Consider the following 23895-nt stretch of genomic DNA (forward strand, 5'->3'; position numbering starts at 1 on the left):
CACACTATATTTTAATATTTCACCAATTCCTTGAGATTACAATTTTAATGCATACCGATTAAAGATTAAAAATGTTAAAAAAAAATAAAAAATGAACAGTGGTTTAGTGCGTCCAAAAAAATGCTTCTTTTTCTTTCTTTTTTCTGATTAGAATGTGGAACTATCCCTGACTGTTCTGCAACATCACGGTTGGATTTTAAATTTGCCAAAGTCTCAGTTAATTCCGACGACTCGGCTGCCCTTCCTTGGCATGATCCTAGACACGACGCTTCAGAGAGTGTTTCTTCCGGAGGACAAAGCTCTAGAAATACAGACCATGGTCAAGGAGCTGTTGAGACCAACGAGAGTGTTGATTCATCAATGCACTCGAGTGCTAGGGAAGATGGTGGCGGCTTACGAGGCCATTCCATTTGGCAGGTTTCATGCCAGGGTGTTTCAGTGGGACCTGCTGGACAAATGGTCCAGGTCTCACCTACACATGCACTGGAAAATAAGTCTATCTTCCAGGGCCAGAATCTCTCTCCTGTGGTGGCTGCAAGGCTCTCCCCTCCTAGAAGGACGCCGTTTCGGAATCCAGGACTGGGTCCTGCTGACCACAGATGCAAGTCTCCGAGGCTGGGGCGCAGTAGCGCAGGGAAGAAGTTTCCAGGGAAAATGGTCAAGCCAGGAATCTTCTCTCCACATAAATGTTCTTGAGTTAAGAGCCATTTACAAGGGCCTCCTGCAAGCGAAGAACCTTCTTCAGGGTCTCCCTGTCCTGATCCAGTCGGACAACATCACAGCGGTGGCGTACGTAACCGCCAAGGCGGAACAAGGAGCAGGGCGGCAATGGCGGAAGTCACAAGAATTCTCCGCTGGGCGGAACAGCACGTGAGCACTCTGTCAGCAGTCTTCCTCGTGGGCGTGGACAACTGGGAAGCACATTTTCTCAGCAGACACGATCTCCATCCAGGAGAGTGGGCTCTTCATCAAGAAGTATTTGTAGAAGTGACAAGGCGTTGGGGAACTCCTCTGATAGACATGATGGCGTCTCGCCTCAACAAGAAACTTCTGAAGTATTGTTCCAGGTCAAGGGACCCCCAAGCCTGTGCGGTGGACGCCCTGGTAACTCCGTGGGTGTTTCAGTCGGTGTATGTTTTCCCTCCGCTTCCTCTCATTCCGAAGGTGCTGAGGATCGTAAGACGAACAAGGGTTCAGGCAATACTAGTCGCTCCAGATTGGCCACGAAGGGCCTGGTATCCGGATCTTCAGGAATTACTTGTGGAAGATCCCTGGCCGTTTCCTCTAAGAGAGGACCTGTTACTGCAGGGGCCCTGCCTGTTTCCGGACTTACCGCGGCTGCGTTTGACGGCGTGGAAGTTGAACGCCAGATTTTAGCTTGGAAGGGTATTCCCGGGGAAGTCATCCCCACTCTCCTTAAGGCTAGGAAGGAGGTCACGGCGAAACATTATCACCGTATTTGGAGAAAATATGTGTCGTGGTGTGAATCCAAAGCAGCTCCTCCGGAGGAGTTTCACTTGGGTCGTTTCCTCCATTTTTTGCAGGCGGCCGTGGATGCAGGCCTGAAATTGGGTTCCATCAAAGTGCAGATTTTGGCCTTAACTATTTTCTTTCAAAAGGAATTGGCCGTCCTTCCTGAGGTTCAGACTTTCGTGAAGGGAGTGCTGCATATTCATCCTCCATTTGTGCCACCCGTGGCGCCGTGGGGTCTGGAAGTGGTGTTGCAGTTTCTTATGTCTCCCTGGTTTGAGCCTTTGCGTAAGGTTGAGTTAAAGTTTCTCACTTGGAAAGTGGTCATGCTTTTGGCTCTGGCGTCTGCCAGGTGAGTGTCTGAGTTGGCGGCCTTGTCTCACAAGAGCCCATATTTGATTATCCATTCGGATAGAGCGGAATTGAGGACTCGTCAACAATTTCTGCTGAAAGTGGTTTCTTCGTTTCACATTAACCAACCTATTGTTGTGCCTGTGGCTACGGATGCTATGGCGGTCCCAAAATCTCTTGATGTTGTAAGAGCTTTGAAAATTTACGTCGCCAGGACGGCTCTTACTAGGAAGACAGAGGCTCTGTTTGTCCTGTATGCTTCCAACAAGATTGGAAATCCTGCTTCTAAGCAAACTATTGCACGCTGGATTTGTACTACGATTCAGCAAGCTCATTCTTCGGCTGGGCTACCGTTGCCGAAGTCAGTAAAGGCCCATTCTACCAGGAAAGTGGGCTCATCTTGGGCGGCTGCCCGAGGGGTCTCGGCACTTCAACTTTGCCGAGCAGCTACGTGGTCGGGTTCAAACGCTTTTGCTAAGTTCTACAAGTTTGATACCCTGGCTGATGAGGACCTCATGTTTGCTCAATCGGTGCTGCAGAGTCGTCCGCACTCTCCTGCCCGGTCTGTAGCTTTGGTATAGACCCCATGGTCCTTTTGGAGTCCCCAGCATCCTCTAGGATGTAAGAGAAAATAGGATTTTAATACCTACCGGTAAATCCTTTTCTCCTAGTCCGTAGAGGATGCTGGGCGCCCATCCCAGTGCGGACTGTTCCTTGCAGTTAGGTTGATACTGGTTATTGTCGGTTGCACGTGGTTTGTGTATCAGTTATGTTCAGCTTGTTGCTGTTGTTAGTTCATACTGTTATCTGGTTTCATGCTACTCCAGTTGTACGGTATGTTTGTGGTGTGGGCTGGTATGTTTCTCGCCCTTAGTTTAACAAACATCCTTTCCTCAAAATGTCCGTCTCTCCTGGGCAAAGTTCCTATAACTGAGGTCTGGGGGAGGGGCATAGAGGGAGGAGCCAGTTCACACCCAGTCAAAGTCTTTTTAGTGTGCCCAAGCTCCTGCGGATCCCGTCTATACCCCATGGTCCTTTTGGAGTCCCCAGCATCCTCTACGGACTAGGAGAAAAGGATTTACCGGTAGGTATTAAAATCCTATTTTTTATGCAGATAACTTATCACATTAATATTGAATGATACACACCATATTGAATTTTGTATTAATTTTGGGTCCTCCTGACAGCATTCCTTGAAGCATACTGATGTGTCCCCTTACAACTTTGCTCCATACACTACAAGTCACGTTACACATAATGCGTGAGTGCCGTGTGACTCAGTAGTGTTGAGCATTCTTTTTTGCGTCTTTTGCCGCAAAAACGCACAATGTAATGCAATAGGACGCACAAGCAGCGTCTGATGTTTAAAATGATATGCAGCATGCCTATATTCTGTGTGTGACTGCAACTATATTTGCATACAAAATACTGTGCTACAGAGTTTTCCTGGTAACACTAACGTTTCATTTCGGATGCAGATAGAGCCGCTATTACACACAGAATATAGGCATGCTGCATATCATTTTAACCAGCAAAAGCTGCTTGTGTGTCCTATTACATTGTGTCTAAGACACATTTTTGAGGCAAAAGTCGCAAAAAAGAAACTTGCCGCGACTTGAAGGGCTGTTTAACGTGTCTACAGCAATGATGAAAGAGGACACATCTGTATATAATTTAATTCCTATTTTTCTTTGTAGTATTTCACCTTAATAGAAACTCTGTTTATCATTTGTACCCAATGTCTGCATATACCAGCATAGCCACTGAGCGATGTTACTAAAAGATATGAAAGATCTCGTTCATTAATGAACGAGATGCCGTTCATATCTTTCAGTGTGGAGGCACCAGCGATGAACGATGCGCGGCCCTGCACTCGTTCATCGCTGGTGCCCCGTGGCTTGTGCAAGCAGGCCAATATGGACGATCTTGTCCATATTTGCCTGCACTGCTATGGAGCCGGGTGACGGGAGGAGTGAAGAAACTTCATTCCCCCCGTAAACTTCACTCCTCCCGTCACTGTTCCCCCCGCCGCCAGGTCGCCCGTATCCGCTGTCGGGCAGCTAGGCGGCGGATCTGCCAGTGTGTAGGGCCCATTACATGTCTGATGTAATAAAGCTAATTGTCTCCACACAGGAGAGCCAAACACAACAAAAAGAACTTGAAGAAAGCGTTCTACAGCGCCTCCTGCAGGAAGCAGAAAACATCATTCAAGATGCTCTCCACCAACTAGATGAACCCCTCTACACAAATGGCAGCGTGTCTACGGGTGATTATACAGCCTAAGGCACATTTATATACTTTCTGTGGATTTGAACTTCAAACCCACTGACCTTGTGTTACTTTTCAGATTTTCTCATCTCCAGAACAGCGGCGGCTGTAGAAAGCACCGAGAAATTAGATGAGACTTGGAAAAGACACATGTCTGATACTTCAGGTGAGAAGAAAGGATGAGAGAGGACCAAAAGCTGTAAAGAGTGTAGCAGGCAAGTGGAGGAAATGTGTAGTAGTTAGACTGGACAGGGTCACTAAAGAAGATGAGAACAGCTGCTACTTTTAGGGACTGGAGCCTGTGAAACTAACGGTCATGTGAAATTACGTTCATTCTTCTCTTACCTTTCAGCCTTCCATTAAACCTAATTACTTATATTACTTTCATGGCTGAGCATATGTGACTGCTGTGAGTCGTGCCTGGTTGATCCTATGAGATATAAAGTCCGCTTATTAAGATCTCCCAAGTCCCCACTTTCTCTGCTACAGTATTTTCTTTGCATTTTTTTCCCATTCACCATCTGCACTTCTACCTATACCCCCACAATCTGAATCTTGCACTCCTGTTCTCTCTCATGAACATCTCACGCTCACTACTTCCTCTCTTGCTTGTTATTGTTATTGATGCTGTGTATTGCCTCTTACATCTTCTGCTTTACCATATGCTCATGTTGCTAGTATATATACATATGCTTGTGACATACATATTATATTAAGCTTTACACAGCAAGGGGGGAGGGGATTTATCAAACCTTGGAGAGAGCTATATTACTAACCAATCAGCCTGTATCATTTTACAGACAGTGTTTGAAAAATGACATGAGCTGATTGGCTAGTACTTTATCTTTTCTCCACTGTATCTCTCTCTCTCCAAGTTTTAGTAAATCTCTCCCATTGCCTGATGTAGGGTACAATGCAGGACGGCTGTGATTGCTCCCGTATTGCATGAACAGAACTAAATGCATATATTTGTCGATATGCATCCCTGTGCTCTTCTCTGCAGTGGTGCTGCCCCTACCATCAGTGTGCACTTGCACCAGCACTGTCGGGTCAATTTACTAAGCCTTGGATGGAGATAAAGTAGACTGAGATAAAGTACCAGCCAATCAGCTCCTAACTGCCAAGTCACAGTTTAAAAAAATGACAGACAGGAGCTGGTTGGCTGGTACTTTATCTCCATCTACTTTATCTCCATCCAAGGCTTAGTAGATAGACCCCATATGTTTGGTGCCAAAGATCAGTCTCGCTACTCTTCAGGCAACGTTGCTATTCCCAATCGTAGTCCACGTAGATGGTACAAGCTGAAAAAATTGTGAAGAAATATTTTAAAAAACATGTGTCAACCATATGTGTGTCGACCATTGCCATGTCGCCCATTTGAACCTGTCGACCTTAACCACTGTCGATTGTTTACACGTCGACCTTTTGTACCTGTCAACATAATGCATGTTGACCATATGGGGTCGACCTACTGACTGTTCTTCCGGAACCCTGTGAAACCAGTGAGCTATATAATTGTACTTCCTCGGTACTCTTTTCAAACACATTACTAACCAATAGGCTTGTATAATTTTACAGACGGCGTTTAAAATATTGGCTAGTACTTTATCTTTCTCCACTGTATCTCTCTCCAAGCTTTAATGAATCTCTCCCATTGTCTGATGTAGGGTACAATGTAGTTACAGTTATTTAGTTACTGATTTCAGCCACAGGGTGTCAGTATTTTGCAGAAGCTGATGATCAGTGTTTAATACACACAACAGTGAATTGTGCACAACAACTTATACTTATATGGGTATGTCATTATTATGTTGACACCAGAGTGTCAACATGGTTGTTATGTCGAAATTGTGAATGTTGACTGTCACAATGTCGATAGTACATGTCAGTGGTCCCATTAGGATTAGGCTGCGATTATGGCAAAAGTTAAATACTGAAAAACCGATATGTCGACATGACGACTATTGACACGATGTTTATATCAACATTATGACCATTATCTTGACATTTCTCTAACGTCCTAGTGGATGCTGGGGACTCCGTCAGGACCATGGGGAATAGCGGCTCCGCAGGAGACAGGGCACAAAAAGTAAGCTTTTAGGATCACATGGTGTGTACTGGCTCCTCCCCCTATGACCCTCCTCCAAGCCTAAGTTAGGTTTTTGTGCCCGTCCGAGCAGGGTGCAATCTAGGTGGCTCTCTTAAAGAGTTGCTTAGAAAAAGTTTTTAGGTTCTTTATTTTCAGTGAGTCCTGCTGGCAACAGGCTCACTGCATCGAGGGACTTAGGGGAGAGAAGTGAACTCACCTGCGTGCAGGATGGATTGGCTTCTTAGGCTACTGGACACCATTAGCTCCAGAGGGAGTCGGAACACAGGTCTCGCCCTGGGGTTCGTCCCGGAGCCGCGCCGCCGACCCCCCTTGCAGATGCTGAAGATTGAAGAGGTCCGGAACCAGGCGGCAGAAGACTTTCAGTCTTCATCAGGTAGCGCACAGCACTGCAGCTGTGCGCCATTGTTGTCAGCACACTTTACACAGCGGTCACGGAGGGTGCAGGGCGCGGGGGGGGCGCCCTGGGCAGCAATGTATAATACCTGTATGGCGAAAAATACATCACATATAGCCCTTGAGGCTATATGGATGTATTTAACCCCTGCCAGATATCACAGACTCCGGAGAAGAAGCCCGCCGAAAAGGGGGCGGGGCCTATTCTCCTCAGCACACAGCGCCATTTTCCCTCACAGAAATGCTGGTGGGAAGGCTCCCATGCTCTCCCCTGCACTGCACTACAGAAACAGGGTTAAAACAGAGAGGGGGGGCACTGATTTGGCGATATGAATATATATTAAAATGCTATAAGGGAGGAACACTTATATAAAGGTTGTCCCTGTATAATTATAGCGTTTTGGTGTGTGCTGGCAAACTCTCCCTCTGTCTCCCCAAAGGGCTAGTGGGTCCTGTCCTCTATCAGAGCATTCCCTATGTGTGTGCTGTATGTCGGTACGTGTGTGTCGACATGTATGAGGAAAATGTTGGTGAGGAGGCGGAGCAAATTGCCTGTAATGGTGATGTCACTCTCTAGGGAGTCGACACGGGAATGGATGGCTTATTTATGGAATTACGTGATAATGTCAACACGCTGCAAGCCGGTTGACGACATGAGACGGCCGGCGAACAAATTAGTACCTGTCCAGGCGTCTCAAACACCGTCAGGGGCTGTAAAACGCCCATTTACCTCAGTCGGTCGACACAGACTCAGACACGGACACTGATTTCAGTGTCGACGGTGAAGAAACAAACGTATTTTCCTTTAGGGCCACACGTTAAGGGCAATGAAGGAGGTGTTACATATTTCTCTATCGTCCTAGTGGATGCTGGGGTTCCTGAAAGGACCATGGGGAATAGCGGCTCCGCAGGAGACAGGGCACAAAAAGTAAAGCTTTTCCAGATCAGGTGGTGTGCACTGGCTCCTCCCCCTATGACCCTCCTCCAGACTCCAGTTAGATTTTTGTGCCCGGCCGAGAAGGGTGCAATTCTAGGTGGCTCTCATAAAGAGCTGCTTAGAGAAAGTTTAGCTTAGGTTTTTTATTTTACAGTGATTCCTGCTGGCAACAGGATCACTGCAACGAGGGACAGAGGGGAGAAGAAGTGAACTCACCTGCGTGCAGGATGGATTGGCTTCTTGGCTACTGGACATCAGCTCCAGAGGGACGATCACAGGTACAGCCTGGATGGTCACCGGAGCCGCGCCGCCGGCCCCCTTGCAGATGCTGAAGTAAGAAGAGGTCCAGAATCGGCGGCTGAAGACTCCTGCAGTCTTCTAAAGGTAGCGCACAGCACTGCAGCTGTGCGCCATTTTCCTCTCAGCACACTTCACACGCAGTCACTGAGGGTGCAGGGCGCTGGGGGGGGGCGCCCTGGGAGGCAAATGAAAACCTATTAAAAGGCTAAAAATACCTCACATATAGCCCCCAGAGGCTATATGGAGATATTTAACCCCTGCCTGGATTCACAAAATAGCGGGAGACGAGCCCGCCGGAAAAGGGGCGGGGCCTATCTCCTCAGCACACGGCGCCATTTCCTCTCACAGCTCCGCTGGTCAGGACGGCTCCCAGGTCTCTCCCCTGCACTGCACTACAGAAACAGGGTAAAACAGAGAGGGGGGGCAAATTTAATGGCAATATTTTGATATATATAAAGCAGCTATAAGGGAGCACTTATTATAAGGCTATCCCTGTCATATATAGCGCTTTTTTGGTGTGTGCTGGCAGACTCTCCCTCTGTCTCCCCAAAGGGCTAGTGGGTCCTGTCTTCGTGTAGAGCATTCCCTGTGTGTCTGCTGTGTGTCGGTACGTGTGTGTCGACATGTATGAGGACGATATTGGTGTGGAGGCGGAGCAATTGCCAAATATGGGGATGTCACCTCCTAGGGGGTCGACACCAGAATGGATGCCTTTATTTGTGGAATTACGGGATAGCGTCAACTCGCTTAAGCAGTCGTTTGACGACATGAGGCGGCCGGACAATCAATTAGTGCCTGTCCAGGCGCCTCAAACACCGTCAGGGGCTGTGAAACGCCCTTTGCCTCAGTCGGTCGACACAGACCCAGACACAGGCACTGATTCCAGTGGTGACGGTGACGAATCAACCGTATTTTCCAGTAGGGCCACACGTTATATGATTTTGGCAATGAAGGAGGCGTTACATTTAGCTGATACTACAGGTACCACTAAACAGGGTATTATGTGGGGTGTGAAAAAACTACCTATAGTTTTTCCTGAATCAGAAGAATTAAATGACGTGTGTGATGAAGCGTGGGTTGCCCCTGATAAAAAGCTGATAATTTCAAAGAAATTATTGGCATTATACCCTTTCCCGCCAGAGGTTAGGGAGCGCTGGGAAACACCTCCTAGGGTGGACAAGGCGCTAACACGCTTATCTAAACAAGTGGCGTTACCCTCTCCTGAGACGGCCGCACTTAAAGATCCATCAGATAGGAGGATGGAAAATATCCAAAAAAGTATATACACACATGCAGGTGTTATACTACGACCAGCTATAGCGACTGCCTGGATGTGCAGTGCTGGGGTAGTTTGGTCAGAGTCCCTGATTGAAAATATTGATACCCTGGACAGGGACAATATTTTACTGTCGTTAGAACAAATAAAGGATGCATTTCTTTATATGCGTGATGCACAGAGGGATATCTGCACACTGGCATCACGGTAAGTGCTATGTCCATTTCGGCCAGAAGAGCTTTATGGACGCGACAGTGGACAGGCGATGCGGATTCAAAACGGCATATGGAAGTTTTGCCGTATAAAGGGGAGGAGTTATTTGGAGTCGGTCTATCAGATTTGGTGGCCACGGCTACAGCCGGGAAATCCACCTTTCTACCTCAAGTCACTCCCCAACAGAAAAAGGCACCGACTTTTCAACCGCAGCCCTTTCGTTCCTTTAAAAATAAGAGAGCAAAGGGCTATTCATATCTGCCACGAGGCAGAGGTCGAGGGAAGAGACAGCAACAGGCAGCTCCTTCCCAGGAACAGAAGCCCTCCCCGGCTTCTACAAAAGCCTCAGCATGACGCTGGGGCTTCTCTAGCGGACTCGGGGACGGTGGGCGGTCGTCTCAAAAATTACAGCGCGCAGTGGGCTCACTCGCAGGTAGATCCCTGGATCCTGCAGATAATATCTCAGGGGTACAGGTTGGAATTAGAGACAGATCCACCTCGCCGTTTCCTGAAGTCTGCTTTACCAACGTCCCCCTCCGAAAGGGAGACGGTTTTGGAAGCCATTCACAAGCTGTACTCTCAGCAGGTGATAGTCAAGGTACCTCTTCTACAACAAGGGAAGGGGTATTATTCCACTCTATTTGTGGTACCGAAGCCGGATGGCTCGGTAAGGCCTATTCTAAATCTGAAGTCCTTGAACCTGTACATAAAGAAGTTCAAGTTCAAGATGGAGTCACTCAGAGCAGTGATAGCGAACCTGGAAGAAGGGGACTTTATGGTATCCTTGGACATCAAGGATGCGTATCTCCACGTTCCAATTTACCCCTCACACCAGGGGTACCTCAGGTTCGTTGTACAAAACTGTCACTATCAGTTTCAGACGCTGCCGTTTGGTTTGTCCACGGCACCTCGGGTCTTTACAAAGGTAATGGCCGAGATGATGATTCTTCTTCGAAGAAAAGGCGTATTAATTATCCCATACTTGGACGATCTCCTAATAAGGGCAAGGTCCAGAGAACAGCTAGAGATGGGATTAGCACTATCTCAAGAGGTGCTAAAGCAGCACGGATGGATTCTGAATATTCCAAAATCCCAATTAATGCCGACAACTCGTCTGCTGTTCCTAGGGATGATTCTGGACACGGTTCAGAAAAAGGTTTTTCTTCCCGAGGAAAAAGCCAAGGAGTTATCCGACCTGGTCAGGAACCTCCTAAAACCAGGAAAGGTGTCTGTGCATCAATGCACAAGAGTCCTGGGAAAAATGGTGGCTTCTTACGAAGCAATTCCATTCGGCAGATTCCATGCAAGAATTTTCCAAAGGGATCTGTTGGACAAATGGTCAGGGTCGCATCTTCAGATGCACCTGCGGATAACCCTGTCTCCAAGGACAAGGGTATCTCTTCTGTGGTGGTTGCAGAGGGCTCATCTATTGGAGGGCCGCAGATTCGGCATACAGGATTGGATCCTGGTGACCACGGACGCCAGCCTGAGAGGCTGGGGAGCAGTCACACAAGGAAGAAACTTCCAGGGAGTGTGGTCGAGCCTGGAAAAGTCTCTTCACATAAACATTCTGGAACTAAGAGCAATCTACAATGCTCTAAGCCAGGCGGAACCTCTGCTTCAAGGAAGACCGGTGTTGATCCAGTCGGACAACATCACGGCAGTCGCCCATGTAAACAGACAGGGCGGCACAAGAAGCAGGAGTGCAATGGCAGAAGCTGCCAGGATCCTTCGCTGGGCGGAGAATCACGTGATAGCACTGTCAGCAGTGTTCATCCCGGGCGTGGACAACTGGGAAGCAGACTTCCTCAGCAGACACGATCTTCACCCGGGAGAGTGGGGACTTCATCCAGAAGTTTTCCACATGCTAATAAACCGTTGGGAAAGACCAATGGTGGACATGATGGCGTCTCGCCTCAACAAAAAACTGGACAGGTATTGCGCCAGGTCAAGAGATCCGCAGGCAATAGCTGTGGACGCGCTGGTAACACCTTGGGTGTACCAGTCGGTGTATGTGTTTCCTCCTCTGCCTCTCATACCAAAGGTATTGAGAATCATACGGCAAAGCGGAGTAAGAACGATACTAGTGGCTCCGGATTGGCCAAGAAGGTCTTGGTACCCGGAACTTCAAGAGATGGTCACGGACGATCCGTGGCCTCTACCTCTGAGAAGGGACCTGCTTCAACAGGGTCCCTGCCTCTTTCAAGACTTACCGCGGCTGCGTTTGACGGCATGGCGGTTGAACGCCAGATCCTAAAAGGAAAAGGCATTCCAGAAGAAGTCATTCCTACCTTGATTAAGGCAAGAAAGGAAGTCACCGCGAAGCATTATCACCGCATTTGGCGGAAATATGTTGCGTGGTGCGAGGATCGGAGTGCTCCGACGGAGGAATTTCAACTGGGTCGTTTCCTACATTTCCTGCAATCAGGATTGTCTATGGGTCTCAAATTGGGATCTATTAAGGTTCAAATTTCGGCCCTGTCAATATTCTTCCAAAAAGAATTGGCCTCAGTCCCTGAGGTCCAGACTTTTGTCAAAGGAGTACTGCATATACAGCCTCCTGTGGTGCCTCCGGTGGCACCGTGGGATCTAAATGTAGTTTTAGATTTCCTCAAATCCCATTGGTTTGAACCACTAAAAAATGTGGATTTGAAATATCTCACATGGAAAGTGACTATGTTACTGGCCCTGGCTTCCGCCAGGAGAGTATCTGAACTGGCGGCTTTATCTTATAAAAGCCCTTATTTAATTTTCCATTCGGATAGGGCAGAGCTGCGGACGCGTCCGCATTTTCTCCCTAAGGTGGTATCAGCGTTTCACCTGAACCAGCCTATTGTAGTGCCTGCGGCTACAAGCGACTTGGAGGACTCCAAGTTGTTGGACGTTGTCAGAGCTTTAAAAATATACATTTCAAGGACGGCTGGAGTCAGAAAATCTGACTCGCTGTTTATACTGTATGCACCCAACAAGTTGGGTGCGCCTGCTTCTAAGCAGTCGATTGCTCGTTGGATTTGTAACACAATTCAACTTGCACATTCTGTGGCAGGCCTGCCACAGCCTAAATCTGTTAAGGCCCATTCCACAAGGAAGGTGGGCTCATCTTGGGCGGCTGCCCGAGGGGTCTCGGCATTACAACTCTGCCGAGCAGCTACGTGGTCAGGGGAGAACACGTTTGTAAAATTCTACAAATTTGATACCCTGGCAAAAGAGGACCTGGAGTTCTCTCATTCGGTGCTGCAGAGTCATCCGCACTCTCCCGCCCGTTTGGGAGCTTTGGTATAATCCCCATGGTCCTTTCAGGAACCCCAGCATCCACTAGGACGATAGAGAAAATAAGAATTTACTTACCGATAATTCTATTTCTCGGAGTCCGTAGTGGATGCTGGGCGCCCATCCCAAGTGCGGATTATCTGCAATACTTGTACATAGTTATTGTTAACTAATTCGGGTTATTGTTTAGGGAGCCATCTTTCAGAGGCTCCTCTGTTATCATACTGTTAACTGGGTTTAGATCACAAGTTGTACGGTGTGATTGGTGTGGCTGGTATGAGTCTTACCCGGGATTCAAAATCCTCCCTTATTGTGTACGCTCGTCCGGGCACAGTACCTAACTGGAGTCTGGAGGAGGGTCATAGGGGGAGGAGCCAGTGCACACCACCTGATCTGGAAAAGCTTTACTTTTTGTGCCCTGTCTCCTGCGGAGCCGCTATTCCCCATGGTCCTTTCAGGAACCCCAGCATCCACTACGGACTCCGAGAAATAGAATTATCGGTAAGTAAATTCTTATTTTCTGATACTACAAGTACCACAAAAAAGGGTATTATGTGGGATGTGAAAAAACTACCTGTAGTTTTTCCTGAATCAGATAAATTAAATGAAGTGTGTGATGATGCGTGGGTTTCCCCCGATAGAAAATTATTGGCGGTATACCCTTTCCCGCCAGAAGTTAGGGCGCGTTGGGAAACACCCCTTAGGGTGGATAAGGCGCTCATATGCTTATCAGAACAAGTGGCGGTACCATCTACAGTACTTAAGGAGCCAGCTGATAGGAGGCTGGAAAATATCCTAAAAAGTATACACACACATGCTGGTGTTATACTGCGACCAGCGATCGCCTCAGCCTGGATGTGCAGAGCTGAGGTGGCTTGGTCGGATTCCCTGACTAAAAATATTGATACCCTTGACAGGGACAGTATTTTATTGACTATAGAGCATTTAAAGGATGCATTTCTATATATGCGAGATGCGCAGAGGGATATTTGCACTCTGGCATCAAGAGTAAATGCGATGTCCATATCTGCAAGAAGATGTTTATGGACACGACAGTGGTCAGGTGATGCAGATTCCAAACGGCACAAAGATGTATTGCCGTATAAAGGGGAGGAATTATTTGGGGTCGGTCCATGGGACCTGGTGGCCACGGCGACTGCTGGAAAATCCACCGTTTTTTACCCTAAGTCACATCTCTGCAGAAAAAGACACCGTCTTTTCAGCCTCAGTCCTTTCGTCCCTATAAGAGTCATATCTGCCCAGGGATAGAGGAAAGGGAAGAAGACTGCAGCAGGCAGCCCATTCCCAGGAACAGAAGCCCTCCACCGCTTCTACCAAGTTCTCAGCATGACGCTGGGACCGTACAGGACCCCTGGATCCTACAAGTAGTATCCAAGGGGTACAGATTGGAATGTCGAGACGTTTCCCCCTCGCAGGTTCCTGTAGTCTGCTGTACCAATGTCTCCCTCCGACAGGGAGGCAGTATTGAAAACAATTCACAAGCTGTATTCCCAGCAGGTGATAATAAAATTACCCCTCCTACAACAAGGAAAGGGGTATTATTCCACACTATATGGTGGTACTGAAGCCAGAAGGCTAGGTGAGACCTATTCTAAATCTGAAATATTTGAACACTTACAAAGGTTCAAATCCAGATGCAGTCACTCAGAGCAGTGATAGCGAACCGGGAAGAAGGGGACTATATGGTGTCCCGGGACATCAGGGATGCTTACCTCCATGTCCCAAAATTTGCCTTTCTCACCAAGGGTACCTCAGGTTAGTGGTACAGAACTGTCACTATCAGTTTCAGACGTTGCCGTTGGATTGTCCAAGGCACCCCGGGTCCTTACCACGGTAATGACCGAAATGAGGATTCGTCTTCAAAGAAAATGGACGACCTCCTGATAAGAACAAGGTCCAGAGAACAGTTGGAGGTCGGAGTAGCACTATCTCAAGTAGTTCTACGACAGCACGGGTGGATTCTAAATATTCCAAAACCGCAGTTGTTCCGACGACACGTCTGCTGGTCCTAGGGATGATTCTGGACATAGTCCAGAAAAAGGTGTTTCTCCCAGAGGAGAAAGCCGGGGAGTTATCCGAGCTAATCGGGATCCTCCTAAAACCAGGAAAAGTGTCAGTGCATCATTGCACAAGAGTCCTGGTAAAAATGGTGGCTTATTACGAAGCGATTCCATTCGGCAGATTTCACGCAAGAACTCTTCAGTGGGATCTGCTGGACAAATGGTCCGGATCGCATCTTCAGATGCATCAGCGGATAACCCTATATCCAAGGACAAGGGTGTCTCTCCTGTGGTGATTACAGAGTGCTCATCTTCTAGAGGGCCGCAGATTCGGCATTCAGGATTGGATGCTGGTGACCACGGAGGCCAGCCTGAGAGGCTGGGGAGCAGTCACACAGGGAAAAAATTTCCAGGGAGTGTGATCAAGTCTGGAGAATTCTCTCCACATAAATATACTGGAGCTAAGAGCAAATTTATAATGCTCTAAGCTTAGCAAGACCTCTGCTTCAAGGTCAGCCGGTATTGATCCAGTGGGATAACATCACGGCAGTCGCCCACGTAAACAGAAAGGGCGGCACAAGAAGCAGGAGGGCAGTGACAAAACTGCAAGGATTTTTCACTAGGCGGAAAATCATGTGATAGCACTGTCAGCAGTGTTCATTCCGGGAGTGGACGACTGGGAAGCAGACTTCCTCTGCAGGCACGACCTCCACCCGGGAGAGTGGGAACTTCATCGGGAAGTTTTCCGCATGATTGTGAACCGTTGGGAAAGACCAAAGGTGGACATGATGGCGTCCCGCCCGAACAAAAAACGGGACAGGTATTGCGCCAGGTCACGAGACCTTCAGGCGATAGCTGTGGACGTCCTGGTAACACCGTGGGTGTAACAGTCGGTGTATGTGTTCCCTCCTCTGCTTCTCATAACCAAGGTATTGAGAATTATAAGACGTAGAGGAGTAAGAACTATACTCGTGGCTCCGGATTGGCCAAGAGGGACTTGGTACCCGGAACTTCAAGAGATGCTCACAGAGGACTAATGGCCTCGGGAGCTAAGAAGGGACTTGCTTCAGCAAGTACCATGTCTGTTCCAAGACTTACCGTGGCTGCGTTTGACGGCATGGCGGTTGAACGCCGGATCCTAAGGGAAAAGGCATTTCGGAAGAGGTCATACCTACCCTGGTCAAAGCCAGGAAGGAGGTGACCGCACAACGTTATCACCACATGTGGTAAAAATATGTTGCGTGGGTGAGGCCAGGAAGGCCCCACGAAGAAATTTCAACTAGGTCGATTTCTGCACTTCCTGCAAACAGGAGTGTCTATGAGCCTCAAATTGGGGTCCATTAAGGTTCAAGTTTCGGCCCTGTAGATTTTCTTCCAGAAAGAATTGGCTTCGGTTCCTGAAGTCCAGACGTTTGTCAAGGGATGTAGTGTGAATGTTTGGTTTTGGGGTGTCCTGATGTGCGCTTCTTGTTGGCAGCCCGTCTCTATTTGCTACTGGGGAAATCCCTCCAGAGCCCCTGGGTTTTAGAATTGTGTGAATGTTAAGCAATAGATGTACAGGCGCTAACTCTATAGTCTAAATATATGATGTAGACTTCCCTTGATTTTTGTAGTTCAAGGCGGTGTACAGTCCCTCCAGAGTCTTTTCTCAAGAGAATCTTCTACCGGAATCAGCTCCAATGTTCCCCGGGTTCATGTGTGAAGGGAAAAAAAAGAAAAAAAAAAAGGAACCATATGGTGTAGTACACAAGATAATGGGTAATGGATGCAAAATGGAATGCCACTTCCCAAAGAAAGACACCCGAATCACGGTGTGCAAGACAGAATCGCTGGCCTAATTACCAGATAATGTGAACTCAGAGAGACATATGACCACTATCCTGTCAGTTGGTTGCCGTGTATACTCTTCAGTAACCGAAATTGAAGATATAGTGCTTCAGACCTCTTCCCCGAACATCCCCATAGGTGTGGCACATTAATCTAATTACCAGAATCAGGTGTTTGCTCAGCATATATAGACGTCCGTTATGATGTTCATGTACAAAAGTTCATCAAACCGATCCAAATATATCATGGGTTCATATGAAATAAAAATATAAAAAAACGCATGGCATAATACGTTTTTTATTTTTTAAAAAAATTATTAAAATAACTTGTGCAATGATTCCTTGCTGGAATCCAAATGTAAAATGTGAACAATTACCAAATAGAATATGTATAACAAACAAATTAAAAACATGGAGTCCACTTCTTAAACCAAGCTCATTGGGTGACACAGGCGATAATAGAATTGAATGAATTACCAGATACTCAGAGTATATGGACACTCTGAGGGGTGAAGAGATCGATGTTCTCCAAGTTCGCGCTCCGGATCGCTCCCTTGTCTCCTCACCTGTCCTGGTTATCGAAAACAAAAGCTATGTCGCCGTAGTCGTCCCTCCACCGACGCGTTTCAACCCGCACTCGGGTCTTCCTCAAGGTGATGAGCCTGTTTTTTCCTCGTCTTGTATTTGAACTCCCTCTGTCCAATCAGGGGCCATCCCTGTCCCCGGCGACTCAATTCAGCTGTGGATACTAATGAACCTCCCATCCGTTGTCATGGGTACTGACTCTACACTTCCGGACGTCTCGAAGTCTGCAGTAGCTTCCGGCTACTGGTTACCATGGTGACGGGTCCGTGTAGTCTCCGGATTAACGGCGCACGATGTCCTCGTTCCCCTTCTTACTTCCGTGTGGTGGATGTCTCCACGTTCCTTTCTTGAGACCGCCTGCTTGCCGTAGTTCCGTTCCTCGTCACTTCCGGTTTGGTCATCACCATGGGAACCGCTCCGTGTGTTGAAAACAGTTCTCTATCTTTAGTTCCGGTTTCCATGGTGATACTGTGACGCTATCCTCTTCCTCACATTGTTGGCTTCCATTTCTTTAGAAATATCAGACTTTTAAAGAAAAATTATTCCTTTTTGTGGACAAGTTCTGACTTCCTTCTCCTCATTTAGATTTTACTTTCTTTTCATATGAGATTTACCCTCAGAGCAAGAGAAATGAAAATAGAGTCAGTAATAAATGGGAGATTCAATGTGGTGAAGATATGATAACAAAGCCTATTCTTGTATGGAATGTGTAAGCTAATTGGTGTGAGGGTGATGATTCTTGAATTGAATGTCAATGTGGTTGTAAGGAGTCACAAGAACCACTTGAGTTCAAAGTCTAAATTGAGTCCATGTGGTTTCAATGTATTCAATTCATAGATAAGTTTCATCTCTGCCCTAGCCAGTTGTGTACCTATACCTTTTTGCCGTATATGTCCCTCAATAAGTTTGATTCCAACAAACTGTTTAATGTGATTGATAGAACAATTGTGTATATTTTTAAAATGATTCGACAGAGAATGTGTCTCCAGTCCCTTCCTTATATTACGGAGGTGTTCCCTCAGGCGAGTTTTCAATGGCCTGGTGGTCCTGCCTACATAGAACAAATTGCATGAACATTCTATTGCATATACTATGTTGCAGCTATTGCATGTAATAAATTCATCTACTCGATGCTGAATCCCATTAATTTCGATCTCCTCTACTTTTCTCTGGTCACTTTTTATGTTTCTGCACCCTAAACACATACCGCATCGATGGAACCCTTTAGTGCGGATGCTTCTTTTAATTTGAGGGCCTGAATGTAAGCTTCTCACTAATTTGGTGCCTAAATTGGCCGCTCTTTTGTAGATGAAGATTGGTTTCTCCGGTACTGCTCCTCCCAATACTGGGTCCTTTTTCAAAATATCCCAATGTTTCCGGAAGGCTTTCTCTACTGCTTTATGTTGCGCTGTATAACTTGTGATGAATGCCCATTGGAATTTAGTCTGTTCCTGCTGTCCATTATTGGTATGTTCTTCCAATAATGTATTCCTGTGAATAGTCTTCACTTTATCCAGTGCTTTTTCCACAACACTTGTTTGTCAAGGGAGTATTGCATATGCAGCCCCTTTTGTGCCTCCAGTGGCACCGTGGGATCTCAACGTAGTGTTGGGATTCCTCAAATCATATTGGTTTGAACCGCTCAAATCTGTGGATTTGAAATATCTCACATGGAAAGTGACCATGCTGTTGGCCCTGGCCTCGGCCAGGCGATTGTCAGAATTGGCGGCTTTGTCTTACAAAAGCCCATATTTAATTTTCCATTTGGACAGGGCAGAACTGCGGACTTGTCCCCAGTTTCTTCCTAAGGTGGTGTCAGCGTTTCACCTGAAACAACCTATTGTGGTGCCTGCGGCTACTAGGGACTTGGAGGACTCCAAGTTGCTAGACGTTGTCAGGGCCCTGAAAAAAAAAAAAAATATATATATATATATATATATATAATTCCAGGACGGCTGGAGTCAGAAAGTCTGACTTGCTGTTTATATTGTATGCACCCAAAAAGCTGGGTGCTCCTGCTTCTAAGCAGACTATTGCTCGTTGGATTTGTAGTACAATTCAGCTTGCACATTCTGTGGCAGGCCTGCCACAGCCAAAATCTGTAAATGCCCATTCCACAAGGAAGGTGGGCTCATCTTGGGCGGCTGCCCGAGGGGTCTCGGCTTTACAACTTTGCCGAGCAGCTACGTGGTCAGGGGGGAACACGTTTGTAAAATTCTACAAATTTGATACCCTGGCTGAGGAGGACCTGGAGTTTCTCTCATTCGGTGCTACAGAGTCATCCGCACTCTCCCGCCCGTTTGGGAGCTTTGGTATAATCCCCATGGTCCTGACGGAGTCCCCAGCATCCACTAGGACGTTAGAGAAAATAAGATTTTACTTACCGATAAATCTATTTCTCGTAGTCCGTAGTGGATGCTGGGCGCCCATCCCAAGTGCGGATTGTCTGCATTACTTGTACATAATTATTGTTACAAAAATCGGGTTGTTATTGTTGTGGGCCATCTTTTCAGAGGCTCCTTCGTTGTTATCATACTGTTAACTGGGTTCAAATCACAGGTTGTACGGTGTGATTGGTGTGGCTGGTATGAGTCTTACCCGGGATTCAAGATCCTTCCTTATTGTGTACGCTCGTCCGGGCACAGTACCTAACTGAGGCTTGGAGGAGGGTCATAGGGGGAGGAGCCAGTACACACCATGTGATCCTAAAAGCTTACTTTTTGTGCCCTGTCTCCTGCGGAGCCGCTATTCCCCATGGTCCTGACGGAGTCCCCAGCATCCACTACGGACTACGAGAAATAGATTTATCGGTAAGTAAAATCTTATTTTTGTACCACCCCCTTTTATATATGAGTGTAGGGAAAACTGCACATTCTCCACATTAGAATAAGTAACGCCTGCAAACATATTGCATTTGATATCGCAGTATTAGGGCCTAATTCAGACCTGATCACTGTGCTGCAAATTTGCAGAGGTTTGCGATCAGATAGTCGCTTCCCAGGAACAGTGAAAACCCGCCCCGTGTAAGTGTGTGAATGCATGTGTACGCCGTGCAAAAACTTCACCAGACAGCGGACATCTGCAAATCCATTCGCAACTCACTCACCATCCAATGATTTTTCCATACTGTGCAGTCTGTGCGTAGCCCAGGACTTACTCCTACAGTGCGATACAAACGGGCTGATCGGGGCCGGAGCTGACGTCACACGCCCTCCCTGAAAACACTTGGGGACATCTGCGTTTTTCCAGACACTCCCAGAAAACAGACAGTTACCACACACAAATGTAATCTTCCTGTCAATCACTGTGCGAATGCCTTGTGATCGAAATTTTTTCGCACCATCCTGTCGTTGTTTAGTGTTGCGCCTGCGCATTGCGGTGCATATGCATGCGCAGTCATTCGATAATCGGACGCTGCACGATTTCGCAAAACAGCGATCAGGTCTGAATCGAGCCCTTAGTTTGTTACCTTGCACTGCCTATTGCATGTGCTATTGACTTTGAACAAATGTAACTGTACAGTCTCAGTTACGTCTAGAGCTTTATTTACTAAGCAAATCACCACTTCCCGGCGTGATTAAGGCCCTCATTCAGCATGGATCGCGTTTGTAAAGCTGCTCGCAGGCAGATTTGCAAATGCGATCCATACTAATGCAAATGCAGTAGTAGGAGTTAAACATCACCTTGTTGCATTTGCGATCCCAGTGTTGTGAGAGCGTCGCAACCCCATGAACATCTATGCCTGTCAATCAGGCCGAGGCTGTTGCAAAAATGCAAGTCACATGCAGGACCCACTCTGCAAATGCGCAAAAACGGTTCCTGCACCTGCTTAGTTTCCCGATAATCGTGAATCTGAGCAGGGGATAGCACGAGCGGTCCATACTGAATTAGGGCCTAAGTCTGAAATGTAAATGGACAATGTTTTTAACAGGAAATTTGGGGATTAAATGTGCCAGAAACCAAAGGCTTTTGCATGTTGACGTTTAGTAAATAAACCCTGCAAAGATTTATAATTGCACTTACTGTTGTGTTCCCTGTCAAACAAAAATTAAAAATTTTAGCATTTAAGCTCATTTAAAGGTTGTGGAATTTTTATATTTAAATTAACAATATATTTGTTATCTAGCAACTCTTATGGTTTGCACTCTAGTATATTGTATCTAACTCTTACCTTAGAAACCGTTTTGTCTACTCTCTCCTGCTTATTTCTGTATGTGATGCAAATATGTCTGGGATGGTACATCTCCTTGACATTAGGAACGCCCAGTTCTCCAGCAGGAATGGCTTTTCCGATAAGAGCTCATTGCTTATTCTTTCCTATACTGTACCTTGCTGCCACTTTGGATAATACTTTTTCCAGCTAATAGGATATAAAACACTCAGGACCTAATTCAGAGTTGGGAGCACATAAAAAAGAGCAAATAAGGAACAATTTGCTCCTGGAACAAGACATGCTGCATTGCAAGTGGTGCTAATAAATGTATTTTTTTGTATGCAGAGAAAATACTGACTGTTTTTGCATGCAGCAGACAAGTACTAGGCAGCTTTAATTTTACAATTACATTTAGAATTAAGCTGGGACACATCCCTTACCATCTTTAATCTCTTTGTATATTTTCAATCTGCCCCAGTGCAACATGGTTTTGCCAAGGGAGCAAATTGCTCCTTTTTTAAATTTGCTCCTAACTCTGAATGAGGCTTTCAGTGTCTTGTGGTTTAGAAAGGGTACCTTGATTTTAAGGGACAGTTAGATCATCAAAATATGATAAAACTAAATAAATAGTAAACGAAACAGGTTATGCTATACAGGTTGAGTATCCCATATCCAAATATCCGAAATACGGACTTTTTTGAGTGAGAGTGAGATAGTGAAACCTTTGTTTTCTGATGGCTCAATGTACACAAACTTTGTTTAAGACACAAAGTTATTAAAAATATTGTATTAAATGACCTTCAGGCTGTGTGTATAAGGTGTATATGAAACATAAATGAATTGTGTGAATGTAGACACACTTTGTTTAATGCACAAAGTTATTAAAAATATTGGCTAAAATGACCTTCAGGCTGTGTGTATAAGGTGTATATGAAACATAAATGCATTATGTGCTTAGACTTGGGTCCCATCACCATGATATCTCATTATGGTAGGCAATTATTCCAAAATACGGAAAAATCCGATATCCAAAATATCTCTGGTCCCAAGAATTTTGGATAAGGGATACTCAACCTGTATTTGTGTATAGGTATAATGTACAAATTATAGAAACATTAGCAATCACCAAGGAGTTCCCTGTTCATATAATGTAATTGGACTAGTTCTTTTATGAAAAGTATTGGTGTTGACAACCCTGCATGATGTCAGAACAGCCGTAATACAGATGTATTTTAAATGTATATGAACATTACATAAAGATTTATCTGTTACTTTACTCTGCTTCTAGATGTAAGCTTTGTGTTACCGAACCTGGTTCAGTTTGCACATCGAATAGGTGATGTGATAATGCAAGGAGCCCAGACTAGGACATCTGACAGTGAGTATCAGCAACAGTCAGCAGGAAACACACTGCAGGTCATTTTAAAGTACAAAGCACAGCACAAAGGGCCTAACTCAGAGTTGATCGCAAAAGCAAAATACTTCTGTAATGGGCAAAACCAGATTTGGGTGGAGTGTGTTCAAACTGAAATCTAAATTGCAGTGTAAAAATAAAGCAGCCAGTATTTACCCTGCACAGAAACAATATAACCCTCCCAAATCTTACTCTCTCTGCACATGGGGTGGTCTACAGTATGCCGACTGTTGGGATCCCGGCGCACAGTATACCGGCGCCGGAATCCCGACAGCCGGCATACCGACACTTATTCTCCCTCGTGGGGGTCCACAACCCCCCCTGGAGGGAGCCCGCAAGGGGCTCATTTGCGCTCGCCACGCTGTCGGTATGCCGGCGGTCGGGCTCCCGGCGCCGGTATGCTGGTCGCCGGAAGCCCGGCCGCCGGCATACCATACCACTCACCTGCACATGTTATATCTGTCCCCAGCCCCCCTTCCCCCTGCACTGCACATGGTTTTGCCCATTAGAGAAAGATTTTGCTGCTGCGATCAACCCTGAATTAGGCCCAGAATCCTCTCTGATGGGTCTGTTGTCTTCAGTTTCACAAACCTAAATTTTCACTTTAGCCCATGGGTTTGGGGAGTAAATGGCAGCGTGGGTAATCAGACGTCTGTGCCGGTGTAAGGGTATTCATTGCTGAGTGCTTAGCAGCCATGCTGGGGCACCTACATTTGTGAGGACTGCAAACATGAGATTTCATGTTCTGGGGAGAAACTGCTGTAATGAGGTAAATGAGTGGAGATCGCAGTTTTATACGTGTTCCTTGACATGTGGAAGAGACCACAGACATATTTTACTCCATCCAGTTATACTTTTACTAGAAGCACATTTCTAGATACAGGCTACATGATGTTAAACAAAGTCTCAAAAACACATAATAAAGAATGACTTTGAAATGATGTTCACATTTCTGCACAGTGCGCCATTGAAGAGTTCTCTGTCCTCCCTGCTAGCCTAGGTGCACTTGCAGCTCACAGAGTTGTCTCCCAATAATAGGGAGTAGGCATGCGCCTTGTATTGCGAAGGGAAGGACATATAGGTGTACCAGTGTAAAGCCAAGGCATATTGCATCGCTCTTTGTCTTTGAGGTCTGCTGTATCATTTGTAGCTGTATTGTTGTAACAGTGGAGCTCGGTGTGTTGTCGTATTTCCTGTAACCGGTCACATTTATAAATTATTTCAATTATTTCAATGATAATATTGTACTAGGTATATGTGTATTATATACTTGTTTTACAATGCTTGTTTTACAATAAAGTATTAGTA

The 23895-nt window shown here is 46.3% G+C and overlaps 1 protein-coding gene across 1 annotated transcript in view; it reads left to right on the plus strand.

Moving 5' to 3' along the window:
• The window catches only part of HIP1 (huntingtin interacting protein 1), a 297153-nt gene that overhangs the window by 198436 nt on the left and 74822 nt on the right, over positions 1-23895 (plus strand). Inside the window, exons 18-20 of the mRNA XM_063955990.1 lie at positions 3955-4087; positions 4169-4255; positions 22462-22551. Of these exons, the coding sequence (XP_063812060.1) occupies positions 3955-4087; positions 4169-4255; positions 22462-22551 (310 nt within the window). The remainder of the gene's footprint in view (positions 1-3954; positions 4088-4168; positions 4256-22461; positions 22552-23895) is intronic.

The sequence above is a fragment of the Pseudophryne corroboree genome, chromosome 2, assembly GCF_028390025.1.
Source record: "Pseudophryne corroboree isolate aPseCor3 chromosome 2, aPseCor3.hap2, whole genome shotgun sequence".
Taxonomy (NCBI): domain Eukaryota; kingdom Metazoa; phylum Chordata; class Amphibia; order Anura; family Myobatrachidae; genus Pseudophryne; species Pseudophryne corroboree.